The sequence below is a fragment of the Caenorhabditis briggsae genome (genome assembly GCF_000004555.2).
Source record: "Caenorhabditis briggsae complete genome, chrI, whole genome shotgun sequence".
Classification (NCBI taxonomy): Eukaryota; Metazoa; Nematoda; class Chromadorea; order Rhabditida; family Rhabditidae; genus Caenorhabditis; species Caenorhabditis briggsae.
In genome coordinates this window covers 4,157,226-4,170,951 of record NC_013489.2, presented here as the reverse complement: position 1 = coordinate 4,170,951, position 13,726 = coordinate 4,157,226, and the positions used below count along the sequence as shown (strand labels likewise).

The window sequence follows — 13,726 nt, the reverse complement described above, 5'->3', positions numbered from 1 at the left end:
TAATAACGAATAGTCTTACAAACTTAGTCGTCATATTTGGCAAGATATTCCAGAGCCTCCTCAACGTCGAGCTTAGATCCCAGAATGATTGGTGCACGTTGGTGAATCTGAAACAAAAAATTATGAGAAACTTGCTTACGAAAACCAGAAACTTACAGCAGTGGGTTGGATGTCAAGAATACGTTCTTTTCCAGTTGTTGCCAATCCTCCGGCTTGTTCGATGATATAGGCCATTGGGTTGCACTCGTAGAGAAGTCGGAGCTTTCCAGTTGGAGCAGAAGCAGTTGGTGGATACAAGAATATTCCTCCATTGAGAATAGTTCGATGAACATCAGCCACCATCGATCCGACATATCTCTGTCCCATTGCCTTCTTTCCTGGTTCTGGCTCCTTGCGAGTACGGATGTATTCAGCGAGACCCTTGCTCCATGTTTTGGCATATCCTTCATTGAGAGAGTAGATGGATCCCTTTTCCTTGCATTTCATGTTTGGGTGTGTTAGAATGAATTCTCCAATCGACTAAATTTAAACTAATCAGTGAGATTTATCCCGCTATCAGAACTTACGGGATCGAGAGTGAATCCATTGACACCATCACCAGTGGACAAAACGACCATTGTAGCCGATCCGTAGAGAGCATAACCAGCGGCCACCATTTCTTTTCCTGGTTTCAGAACGTCATCCACAATTGGTGGTCCATCTCCACGCTTTTTGTAAATTCCGAAAATAGTTCCGATCGAGACGAGGCAGTCGATGTTCGACGAACCATCCAATGGATCGAAAGTGACGATGTATTTTCCGCGTCTCTTTTCCTCGACCTCAATCAATTCGTCGTTCTCTTCCGAAACCAAGAGACATGTTGTGTAACTGCTTTTCAGCATATTGATCATCAATTCGTTACTCAATACATCCAACTTCTTCACTTCTTCTCCTTGAACGTTCGTGGAACCAGCGATTCCATACCTAAAACGAATTCTGGTCATTCTTCGTTTTATTCGCGATGTAATCGTGATTGGTGTCACCTTTTTTAGAAATTCAACTTACAATTTGGCAAGTCCGGCTTTCTGTGTTGCCGAGGAAATAGCCTTGATGGCAACAAGCATGTTAGTGAGCAAGCTGGTGAGCTCTCCGCTGGCGTCGGCATGCTTCCGTTGTTCCTGGAGCACGAAGCGTTGCAAAGTGATCGAATCGGTTTCGATACCGAATTGGCTCGTCTCGCTCGGCATGATGAGACTGAAAATGGCAAATTGAGAATCGGCAAAATTGATTTTTTTAATTTCATCCAAGTATTGTAAAAAGACGACGAAATGAAATGATAAAGAAGGTAAACTGCAACACAGCAACAATCTCATGTTGTGTTCTCTTCTCTCGTTTTCTGTGTTGTTAGAATCCATCGGCACGAGAAGAAAAAAGATGAAGAGAGAGCGTGTGAAAATGAGAGAAGTAGAGAATTTTTGAACGAGAGACACTACGAGATACAAAGACGGAGCGGGAAAATGAGGTGATCGGAAACAAAATACTTTGGAGGACTGATACTTTGAACTTTTGTGAAAACAATAGTGACTGGAAGAGAAAAATAAACATTAAGATATTTACGAATAATACCAAAAATATTCGAGTGTTCGAATGCAGCATCAAACTTCTAAATAAATATAACGTTATTCGATTAGTTCTATGAAGGTACCTTCATATTTAGAACTAATCGAATACCCACGGATTCGTCAAAAACATCCTGAATTTACAAGAAAAAAATCTGCGAGTGGCTACTGTAGATTCGAAACTGCTTCATCTCTATCGATACCCTAATTTTCAAGGCATTCGAAATTGAGGAGTGCATTTTTATATGGCCAATAATCAGAAAACAGGAACTGTTCAAAAACAATACATCACTGTACAGTACGGAATTCTCAGAAAAAAAGTACGAACTTTTTTCTTAAATTTGGCATTAATTAAACATAGAATCACAGCTTCTAAATACTACTATTTATTTAATGAATTTAGGAAAATACATCCGAAATTCAGTTTGAAAAAAAAGTCTGAAAAAGCATGTGAGTGACTAACTTCAACTGATTAATAAGCTTATTTTCGAGAAATTGTTAAATACATATAAGGTTGGAATAAAAACAATGAAAGCTATTTTTCCGCCTAACAGAGTAATAAGCAGGAATATAATTAAGATTTTAAGACTTTCCATTTCGAACGAAGTGTTAAAATAGTGAGATAAAATAATTCACGTTTGTCGGCGATTGTGTGAAAACCGAATAAACTGAGAGATGAGAGAGTGAGAGAGTGCAAGAGAAATTCGATGTTTTCGACAATTGTCCGAAAGAAAAAAGTGCTGTCAGTCACGTATGTTTGAGTTTATCACCTGGAAGTTCAAATGATAATTCGATACTTTCTCGAATAATCAGTCCCCATGTGGGTCTCTTATCATATCATTTATGTAACTGTTTATTACCGTATCATCAATGAATTCACCGTAAAGTTTTTGACAAAATTAAGAAAGCAAAGTGAGAAGAAGAAAGAAAACTGGAGGGGAATGAACAAAGATCGAGCAAACATGATAGATTAGGCGCAACTTGAGATCATTTCGATTCAATTGAAGATGTCTTCGCCACATGGAATAAGGAACAGATACGGTTGAAGATTGCAAACAGAGATGGAAGAAGGACGAGAGCATGGAAGACGCAGAGAATCATACATGTTATCATGGTTTTCACGAAAGCCTGGAATTCGATATTGTTCTCTTTTCAAAACTTCTAACTTACGTTTGACATATATATAGTAGTAAATTTGAGGGCAAGAACGCACAGCGAAGTGGAGAACGAAGCTTGTAGAGCTGGAAATCCGACAGATGAAAGTGTCTGATGAAGTCGTTCTCTAATTCCATTTTCAGATGAAGATGTGTGGTAGTGATAAGATATATGGGCAGGAATATCCACAGAGAATCCAATTGAAATAATCAATGCTGACATGACGATTGGATCAAGATCTGTTCCAGTGAGAGACAAGATTCCAAGGATACCTGAACTCAATAAATTGAAAATGTTCAGATGAATCTTAATTACCTGTCATGATACTTGCAATTATCGATGTCGCCACAATTACAGTAGGCACATCGTACATGAAAATAAAACAAATGAGAGCCATACAAGCTAGTGTGGCCACTGCTGACTGCCAGGCGTCAGTTGGCATATTTTCAATGAGATCAACGTAGATTCCATCATCAGAAAACACTGAGAGACCAAATTCATTGCTGCAAAATTATGGCTGATCTTTTTTTCGGTTTCAAAAAGACAAACCTATATTTATCAACAACTTTTCTCCATTCTCTCAACGCATCTCCTCTTGCTGGCCAAGATTGTAAATTATCCCCATGGATTGCAAAAGTCATGAAGAATCGATCAAGGACTGTTTGATTACTGAAAACTTGGTTTTGAAACTCAAATAGAAACTAAATTACCGTACCTTTCCGTGTGGTATTGTACAAACCCTTTCCAGAAAAGGTACTCAGGCCATTCTAGGAACATTGATAGATTGTTGATATCAATACCTCCTTTTTTGGCAACTGATATTCCTTTTTCTTCATTTTCCGATTCCTCTTCTTCTGACATTGCTTTTTGGAATTCAACAAAATCTCTAATGAAATAGTTTGTTCCTAAAGCACCCCAACTTCCATTCAAATGCTCCATTTCTTCTACAAACTGATTCAATCTGGAAAGGAACATCATTATGATTAATTTTAGGTTAATAATGCGAACTTCTCTAATCGTTTTCCATCTGTCAAATCTCCTGGTTTTCTCACAAAAACATTGGCCAAGTAGTAGTGAGGAACAACATATTGAACTCTGAGATCGTCCATTTCTCGGAGACTCGAATCTTCCATAAACAGCTTTCTCGGACTCAAATTGATATTCATTATTGTGATTCCCTATAATTGAGCTATCATTTCATAGGATTCGTTTGTCTTTCGGGACTCACGTATATGGAAATAATCAAGAAAATGACCCAGATGAAGATGACGAACAGTTGGAATAATGCATTCGTGAGCAGGGAAATGTAGAATTCCAAAAAACTGGCCACTCGTCTCTTGACAACGGCATCGAAACTCTCCACAGATGAGCTCTATAATTTATATTTCAAAATGAACATCTTCTTTAGAAACATTGGCTATCATGTTTGATTTATTCTATGTTTCTCTTCTGTTTATGTTTCTGTTTCTTTATTGGGCTGGAATTTCAGACAAATTTTCAAAGTTGATATTTTGACCCCAAACTTTGGCAAAATGTTTCCTATAGTTTTCTCCAGTTTTCCCCAAAGTTTCAGCCAGATTGGAACACTCTCCGAGTTTTCGCGGAGTTTTTTTTTTTCCTTTTTTGCCGACTCCCTGAATAACCCCATTAGGAATCAGGCATTAGATTATAAATATTTACCGTATAACCTCTCGTTGAAGCCCACTTCTTTCAACTTTGAGCTCAATTATCTCGGTTCCTAGGAAATATATCAAAAATTTATCAACTGATAAATTTTTTAACCTAATATCACTAATTTTTCTTCATTTGGCAAATTTTTGGCATCTTTTACAGGAAAAGATAATTTAGCTCAAAGTTGACGGTTTCGGTGAGCTTCTATTAGAGGAAATACGGTTTGTGTTCTGATCTTCTTCAATCTACGTGCAATATCTAAACTTTTTTTAAAGTCTCTTTAAATCTTGCTCTCTCTTTTCATTCTTTCTCCGACAACTGTCACTTTTGATTCTTGCTCATCTAGTCTACATGTCTCAAATCCCTTCCTCTCTTTCTCTAAATTTCTTCTGCTCCAATATAAAATGTCGTCTCCTGTTCTCTGAATTAGAATCTTTGAGAAAACAATAAATAACCTTCAAATAGAGTAAAGGTTATTTCGTTTCAAAACCGTCTTTTCATCGGGAATTATCGCTTTTCCGTCATCAAGATTTTATCTAAATTTTTAGATTTCGTCACTCACCGTACAACTAGAATCGTCGTCATCAGCACCACATGCGATTTTCTTGATGTGTCGTTTCTGTCCTTCTTCTTTCATTTCAAAGTAACCAGTGATGGTCATAATGGCAGAATAGAAAGTGATTTGGTAAAGAAAATCACAGAAGATACAAGCCATGTTACCGTATCCCAGAAGAGAAATTTCAGGACTTGAGGTGAAACAACCTGCGACATCGGCAAAGATGTTGGTAAGAGCAGAGATAAGAATAGCTGGTCCTGTATCAACAAGGACTTCTGATAGACGACTTCCCGGGGAATCATTCTCCACGGGATGCTTTCTTCTTTCAGCTGTTACTCTTTGCCATGAATGTATCATCAGATAGGCATCATCAACTCCAATAGCAAGAACAAGGAAGGGAGTTACACAGAGAATGGATCCGAATCGGACCCCGCAGAAGAAAAGTGCTCCGAGAGCCGTACCACAAGCCATGAATGGACAAATGCATGCAGCAATTGCTAGAGAGAACTGAAAACGTCGTTTAATTAAGGTTTTTGACATTAGTATCAGATACAGTAATCGCAAAAATATTTTTGTTTGTTCTGATACCTTGTGAATAGAGACTTGTTGCATGTAGAGAGCAGAAAAGAAAGTAGTTACTGATGAAACAATTGCCATAATAACAAATCCAACAACCAAAAACGGTAGAAGAGACATTCCAGCACGGACAACTTCAGCTTCAACGTATGACGTGGAGAGAGTCAAAACCCGAATTTCTGTAGATGTGAACTGTCTGTAAATTTGAGAACTTTCCAATTTGAGACCACTTCTAACACACTAACTTTTCGAAATAATTAGTGATGGACATTTCAAAATCTTTGATAGCTTGTCCACTCCATCCTTCTTTTCTTTCAGATCTTAATTGTAGAGCAATCAGTTTTGAAGATCGGATATTAGTAATGCTTCTACTAGTATCATTCTCCATTTGAATTCCAAAAAAGTTTGGCTGAATGCTCATTTTTCTTGAATAAATACTGGTAATCGGATAATTGAGAGATATTCTGTCCGATAAATCAGTTCCATTCCTTGAATTATCCAGCTCAGTCAAGTAGCTTCTCTGAAAATTGTATTGATAATCAAAAAAATTTCGTATTATAACTAACAGCGAATTGCACAAATGGCTCATTGATCTGACAGAAATTCGTGCAGAACTCCTGATAGTTTTCGTGTTTTCCTTCAGCAGATAACATTGTGAAGTTAGATGACAGAATGTTTTCAAGCCGAAGAGCTTCTCGAAGAACATCTGGATGAAGAACACTTTGGTGACGTGTTGGAAGGATCAGAACAAACATTGCAATTCCATTTCCATTGTGAGCAAAGAAGTCGGTCATAACCTAGAAAATTTATAGTGAGTTTTTGATAGGATGAGCCTTCTTCTAATTATCAGAATTCCAAACTCACATCGAATTCATCTCTGGCTCTTGCCCCATAAGGTGTGTATCCAGTGATGTCATTATCATTCCTACAAAAAACTAATGTATCTTTCAATTCTATCATCTAAATCTTACGGGGTCGTGGCCACCTTGAATGTTCCAATCAAGGTGAGAACCACACAAATGACGATAAGTGCAACGGCATGGTTTGCTACGAAATGAGACCATTTCTCAAAGAACCAAGATATTCCGCGAACTAGTCGCGTTGTCTTCACCGCTCCTGAATAGCATGGATAAGAAAACGAAGGTGTTTGAGAGTCATTTACCATGAGTCGCGGGAGGTTTTTCATTGGCGGTCATTGCCCGAACATACAGTTGAATCAAATGAAAATTTGCCTGAAAATTTTGAAATTGATAGAATCATTTTTCGAAAAGGCGGAACACACTGTAAAAGATCGGAAAATGAAATTTAACAGGTCCAGGTGACGACTAAAAAATGGAAGTGAGAAAGCTATTAGCACAGGACCGGTCCTTCATTTATTTTCTTCTTTTTTTTTATTTGATTGGAAAAATACGAGTGAGGGAAAAAGAAGGTCATCAGGAACGGCAACAATAGGCTTAATTACAGAAAAGAGAACGATAAAAACTAACGAAATCATAAATGGGGTGGGAATAGAAAAAAGACCATCAGCTAGAGGAATGTGTGAAAGGAAAGAAGAAAGTCACACATTCTGTAGATTGTGACGTGGCAAAAAGAAGGTCATGACATTAGTTATGTAGTCAAGATGATCGACAAAGACTAATTTTGGGATAGAAAACAAATACTTAAACATTAAGTTACGGTTCATTTATTTAAAGAATACAGGTACATCTAAAAGTCATTCTCGATTGATTGTTGAAGGTTTTTTTCTTTTTTTTCACATGTCGAAATGTGTACTAGTTGTGGTGATCATAACAATACATTATTTTAATTTCAGTATTTTCTGACATTTTTTAATATTTTTTTTAACTTTCAGTTACGATAGAACCGTAGAATATGTAATAGAATTGAAAGGCCTTTCGGAGGAAATTTGAAGCAATAGAAGGGCCGGACTTACACAGGTTTTACGGTATTCAATTTCCAAAAAAAAAAACAGAACGAATTCTCCATTTTTGGGAGACCCTGTTTAAAATGATTTCATTCTAAACTTCTGTTTTTCTTCAAAATGCCACCATTCGTCGGGAATAAGTATTCAACAATGGCAGACGATTATCAACAAAAAAAAAGAAGATTGTGGAACAAGAAAGGTTGAAGTTGCAAAATGTCATAAACAGAAAACATGACCCGACCCAACAACTATTCGGTTGTATTACATTTCTTCGGCCCACTGTCGTTTTCTTCTTCTGACCGCCCTTTTCAGGTCTTCTGGGTGATATGATCAACTTTATTGCTACTACGGGTGCTACTGTTAAGTTATCAGTTAATGGACAACTTCCGTTGAAAAGAAAAGCATCATTTCTTCTCTCTTCCTTTTTTGTATTTTCTCGTTCATTGAATGTCAAAATATGTCCTCCAAGAGGTGTCTGTGTCTCTTCTGACGTCCGTTATCTTTTAGGCATTTTTCATCGACGTCAGCAACCAGAAGAAGCGATTGAAAATAGGGACAAAGTAATAGAAAAGGTTGGTTTTCGTAGGAGGCGAGACGGAAAAAAATGACGAAGAAGAAGGGAACGAAATGGCGACTTTTAACAGTTTTACACTCTGAAATCGGCAGTAGGAGAGGCCGGAAAAAACAGAGAATCAAAACAGATGAGAATTGAACGAAGATGGTCAATTCAAAATCACAAGAAGGATCAGGGAACTTGTGAACAAAAAAACAAAGTCTAAAATGTGTCTCCCGATAGTTCAGCATAAATTTATACGAGTTTGACAAATTGTGACCAGTGAATGGATCCCGAGACATAGACAAATCGGAGAGAAACAGTCTATGACCAAAAAAGAATAGAAATGATTCGGAAAATCAGGATGAAATTTTCTCATCGTGTCAACAAGAAACTTTCCGTAAACTTTCAACTTTGAGCATTATTATCTCGATTCCTGTCAAAGATATCAAAATGAGGTTAACTATTAAAATACTTTTGATAATATGATAAACATTTTATTAGTTGACCCCTTTTTGGTATTTTTAACAGATAATGAGATATATGGATTCAAAGTTGGCGGTTTGATGGGTCAGTCTATTAGAGTGTTTACGGTAGTTTAATTTTTTTGTTAATCTACTTTGCTGAAATCAAAACTTAAAATATTTGTTTTATGTTCAAGAAAATATTCATAATCAAATCCCAATTTAAAACAGACCTTTTACAAATCTCACTACCCACATTTGGGCTCTTTTTCGAACTGGGATACTGTATCACTTAAAATCCATCGTTTCGATAATTTTATACCAAGTTTTACGATTTTAAAATTTAACAAATTTTCCTAACGCGTTTTGGAAAAACTTTTCAAAACTCTAATTTCTGTTGTTTATTCTTGTTTTTACTCGAAATGATTCGCATCGCATCCTCTTCTTACTCACAGTTTGTTGCTTCGGGTAAAACCTCTTCAAAGCTATTTTTGAGAAAAAAAAAACGAAAAATAATTTTAGCAAACCCAGCAATTCATACTTCTCGCTTCATCTCAACTTCCGGAATCGACTATAAAATCAAAAGGTAACCAGAGTTTGAGGGGGTCCTAGAAAATCCGCAGTTTTAGAGGGAAATCTGATCGAAGAGTAATTCATGCTAAGAAAATTTCCAAGAAAACGGATTCTCTTCCTTTTGTTATTGAAGAAGGCTTCATTTCTGGAGCAACACTTATTCAGAGCGCGTTGACCCATCAGCCACCAAATGGATTGGCTAAATTTGGAAGAGATGGAGGAAGAAGTGAAAAAATGCACATTTTGTATCCAAAGTTAGTATTTAAAATGGATATTCGATTCTTTGAGACTTTGATATTTCAGAGAAATCGTCGAACATCTGAATAAGTATGTTGTCGGACAGGAGACAGCAAAAAAGTGTCTTGCTGTTGCTGTATATCAACACTACAGAAGAGTTGAAAACAATTTGAGAGTTACGGAGGTAATGGGGTCAAACATCGAATACACATCTTTCGAAAAAATGTCTTTATTAGATTTAGGATCATAACATTGGTTTTGATATAAAATCTAGAAAACAATCGAACCACCATAAACCTATAATAGAATACTCTCAAATCGTCTTTCTATGAAAGATATCAAAAAGTATTCAACTAAAAAAATGTTGTTGATGTTATGATAAGCATTTTGCCAGCCAATCACTTTTTTAAAACTTCAACAGGAAATGAGATATTTGAGATCAAAGTGGACGGTTTGTGTGGTATTCTATTAGAGTGTTTACTGTATTTTTCGGTGTTTACAAATATTTATAAAGACATTTGTTTCAGCAATGGATGCTCTCTGAAGCCGTAGCTGCTGCTAAAGAACGGAAGAAATTAAGGAAACAGAATCCCGAAATCGAGGAGGAATATCTTCCAGAATACATTGAAAAATCACAACGTCAAGTTTTGAAGGATCTGGAGAAACGTCAGGATATCCTTCTTGAAAAATCAAACATGATTCTTCTCGGTGCATCAGGAACTGGCAAGACATACATGACTCAAAAGTTGGCTGAAGTTCTAGATGTTCCGATTGTCATTTGTGATTGTACAACGCTGACACAAGCTGGATACGTTGGAGATGATGTTGATACAGTTGTTCAGAAGCTGTTAGCGGAAGCTAGAGGAGATATTGAGAGATGTCAACGTGGAATCGTCTTCTTGGATGAATTCGACAAAATTTACACGTCTTCGGATCCTCTTCACACTTCCGGAAATCGAGGTCAGAGTGATGGATTTCTAATGGACTGATATCCAAAATTTCAGATGTAAGCGGAAAAGGAGTACAACAAGCATTGTTAAAGCTTGTCGAAGGAAGTCTCGTAAAAGTGAGAGATCCGCTGGCACCAAACTCAAAAGTTACAATTGATACTACTAACATTCTATTCATATCTTCTGGAGCATTTTCAAATATTGAGCATATTGTTGCTAGACGATTGGACAAAAGGTTAAAGGTTTTTTTGAACAGATTTTGATTTTAAATTTCTAGAAGTCTTGGTTTCTCTTCATCTGCATCTCCTCACGAATACAATGATCAGCACACAACGGAAAAATTGATGGACTCTGATGAAGAAAATGTGTCAAAAGCAAGAGATGAAATGCTCGTGCAATGTGATCAAGGAGATCTTATTTCGTTAGAATTTTCCTAAGGAAACTTTGAACAAATTCATAAATTTCAGATTTGGAATGATCCCTGAACTTGTTGGCCGTTTTCCAGTGATTGTTCCGTTCCATTGCCTCGATAAATCACACCTAAAGGCTGTGTTAACTGAGCCAAAAGGAAGCTTGGTTGCTCAAACGAAAAAGTTCTTTGAGAACGAGAACGTGAAACTAACATTCTCTCCAGCTGCTATCGATAAGATCGCTGATATGGCTGTCAAGAGAAAAACTGGAGCAAGAGCTTTAAAGTAGGTCAGACATTTGAAGACACATCAATCTTTATTTCTATAGGAGCATCGTTGAGAAAGCTGTGATGAATGCGAAGTACGAATACCAGGATCCGATGTGAAATGTGTGGAGATCAACGATGAGAATCTGAAAGATCAGAGTTTTACTGTTATTGAGAACCGTACTGTAATTGGGAAAGAGAACAATTAGATTTTTAATAAAGTGCTTTTGCTTTTCGTTTTTTTTTGAATATTATGCTTGTCTGAGCTTTTGCTGTAAATAGGATAGTTTTTTATATCAGACGATTAATGACAGAGATGTCAGGATTCCGGATTCCGTTTCTCCAAAAGGTCATTCTCGACATCTCTGATTTACAAGTTGCGTTTGCAAAATGCAGATAGAATAGAAGATCACAGATTCATTTGTATGGGTAATAACAACAAAAGACCAAAGAAGAGAACACAGAGATCATAAGAGGCGACTAGATCTTCGTTTGCGAGAAGAGGAATCGAAAAGAGTATCGAAACGATTGGAGATTCGATTGTTGTAAATAGCGGCCTGTGGAACTGGGTCAACTGCCACGTCACGTTGAGTGAATACTCCAGTACATACATTTGGGCACACATCCTAGAAATCACATGATTATCTAATTAACACCTATAACCATAAATTACCGTGATTTGGATTTCTGGAGAACCAAGACTTGCAAGCGATGATCCACTAATTGGTTGAGCATTGAAGAACTGGCAAAACAATTAATTTTCATTGATTTATTAAACGTTTGAAAAGGTTCCCGATTTTGAAAATTAAAAAGAAGAAAGTGAGCAAAACGAGAAGAAAAAATAGGTCCGAAAGCTAGGAATGGGAGTTAGTCGAAAATCTTGCGGGTACACTTGTCAGCACAAATTTCTACAGAGTGGGGAGCAGTGTTGTGATATCCGATTGATCCGTCTTCGATAGCTCCATCAGTGACGAACTGAAATATTATGTCAGGGGGAGATAGAAGGGATTACGGTAGAAGAGGGTGGTGGGAAAAGGGAAAGTTCGAAAGAATAAATACTTACATTCCAAGTTGTGCATGTAGAGAGGGAGCCAAGTGGACGGGCAAATCGAGCAACCATAGTGTTACCTGATATAATTCGATCTTGTTAGGTTTTGATCTGACTTGACTTACTGTTGTAATTTAGAGATTGGAGAGTTACAGATGGCGAGGAATCCAAGGTTGGAGCTCCGTATCCTTGGGTTGTTCCAGTTACCAAACTTGGTTTGAAATCAACTACTTGGAATATTACCACATTCAAATCACTCTATAAATGAGATATTAGTGAAGAGCCGATAAATGTTTTTCTACCATGTCTGGTCCGAAGCCAACAGCAGACCATTCATTGTTTCCAATGTTGTTGGTGGTTACCTCTACAGTAAGTTCTCCGTCGACCACCTAAAACGACATGGTTAGCTGTTTTTTAGAACTTTGTTTTAAACCATCAATCTTTCTTTGTTATTTTAGTTAGACTACTTGAAGTTTGCAAATAAAGAATGACTCACTTGCCACCGGGCACTGATATCTCCACTCTTGGCAGTGCACTTCGCTGTTTCTCCGATTTGTACAAGAAGAGAGACAATAAGTGTACCCACCACGAAGACGAACATTTCCTAGATGATAGAAATGAACTAACTGATGGTTGAAAATAAGTGTGGTGGGCTAGGATTGGTAAATAATGAGAGGAGGGAAGAAGTAAGTAATTGGGAGGAAGATTAACAAAAACAAACATTGAAAAGAAGAAGAAGAAGGGCAGAGAAAAAAGAAAGAAGAAGATGAGATTGTGAATGAGGAAGCGGTCGAAGACAGAAGGAAGAGAAGGCGTCTTGATGACGACGACGTCGTCAAACCAGATCGTCTCGATCGACCCGCTGAGTTTTTGTTTCGAGACTAGATAGAGAGACGCAGCTGCTTCTAACATTACAGTTGATATAGAAAGAATGGGCGAATGAAACGATAGGAGAGATTCTCTTCAAGAGAATGAAAAAAAAAGTTTAGCCATTCACTCTTGAATAGACTGTGTTTATGACATTAAAAGAACCAACCGTTTGTAGAAATATTTTATAACACGAACCATTTTTTATATCAAACCTGGGACCAATTTTTAATTATAATTCTTCAAAGAGCATTGTATATTTACAGTGTTAGGACTGTTCAGATTATACGTTGACTTGATGAAGAATAAAGAACACAATTGACCTAACAAGATACGATAGATGATAGCATTCAATTCGGGTCAGATTTCCTTGTATTCGATAACCAAACGATGACGTTTCATGATCATGTTGACTTGAAAAATAAAACAGTTCTCGACGAATATTTTTTTCAGAAGATTGTGTAAATGAATGACTCACTGAGTTTCTTCAGTGAACAGTGGATGGTATTTGTAGAAGTCACTTATATAACACAAAACTTGTAGGTTTTATGTTGGTTCGAGACTCTGATCATTAAAACATGTTGGGGAATCTGATCAAATCTTTTTCAACAGATAATAAACAGCATAAACATGGTGAAACAAACTGTGAAAAACCTGAAGAAGACCTGATTTCATAGCTCATCTTCTGAATCCCGATTTCACCTGATCATGATGGGCTAGAAGCCAGTACTTTCTTGTTAGATGTTAAGGTTTTCAATGTCTTATGCTCTATTGATGGTATTTTTTTCTTTCGTAGGCCCCATTATGAGTTTTTCTCCCAATTTTTGTTGAAACATTGGGATAATGAAGCACACATGTTTCTTTCATGAATGTATGGC

General features: G+C 37.0%; 4 protein-coding genes across 4 annotated transcripts; 1 reads left to right on the top strand and 3 right to left on the bottom strand.

Moving 5' to 3' along the window:
- Nucleotides 1–23: 23 nt before the first annotated feature.
- Nucleotides 24–1,394, bottom strand: Cbr-fbp-1 (the record flags this gene model as incomplete). The annotated part of the gene is made up of 4 exons (XM_002639490.2): nt 24–107; nt 157–519; nt 567–963; nt 1,045–1,394. 4 exons carry the CDS (start codon nt 1,392–1,394, stop codon nt 24–26), a joined length of 1,194 nt encoding a protein of 397 aa, XP_002639536.2.
- A 1,191-nt stretch (nt 1,395–2,585) lies between these two features.
- Cbr-ptr-12 lies at nt 2,586–6,742 on the bottom strand (the record flags this gene model as incomplete). Its single annotated transcript, XM_045243700.1, has 12 exons — nt 2,586–2,726; nt 2,769–3,068; nt 3,103–3,256; nt 3,303–3,422; nt 3,469–3,714; nt 3,762–3,931; nt 3,982–4,125; nt 4,987–5,752; nt 5,802–6,076; nt 6,123–6,353; nt 6,421–6,481; nt 6,528–6,742. 12 exons carry the CDS (start codon nt 6,740–6,742, stop codon nt 2,586–2,588), a joined length of 2,823 nt encoding a protein of 940 aa, XP_045092601.1.
- Nucleotides 6,743–8,919: 2,177 nt separating this feature from the next.
- CBG04167 lies at nt 8,920–11,053 on the top strand (the record flags this gene model as incomplete). Its single annotated transcript, XM_045243696.1, has 9 exons — nt 8,920–8,965; nt 9,020–9,083; nt 9,127–9,324; nt 9,374–9,491; nt 9,835–10,267; nt 10,312–10,492; nt 10,535–10,678; nt 10,725–10,952; nt 10,996–11,053. 9 exons carry the CDS (start codon nt 8,920–8,922, stop codon nt 11,051–11,053), a joined length of 1,470 nt encoding a protein of 489 aa, XP_045092602.1.
- A 747-nt stretch (nt 11,054–11,800) lies between these two features.
- On the bottom strand, nt 11,801–12,582 carry CBG04168 (the record flags this gene model as incomplete). Its single annotated transcript, XM_002639493.1, has 5 exons — nt 11,801–11,908; nt 11,997–12,061; nt 12,107–12,239; nt 12,284–12,370; nt 12,478–12,582. The coding sequence occupies 5 exons, from the start codon at nt 12,580–12,582 to the stop codon at nt 11,801–11,803; spliced, it is 498 nt and encodes a 165-aa protein (XP_002639539.1).
- Nucleotides 12,583–13,726: the final 1,144 nt, after the last annotated feature.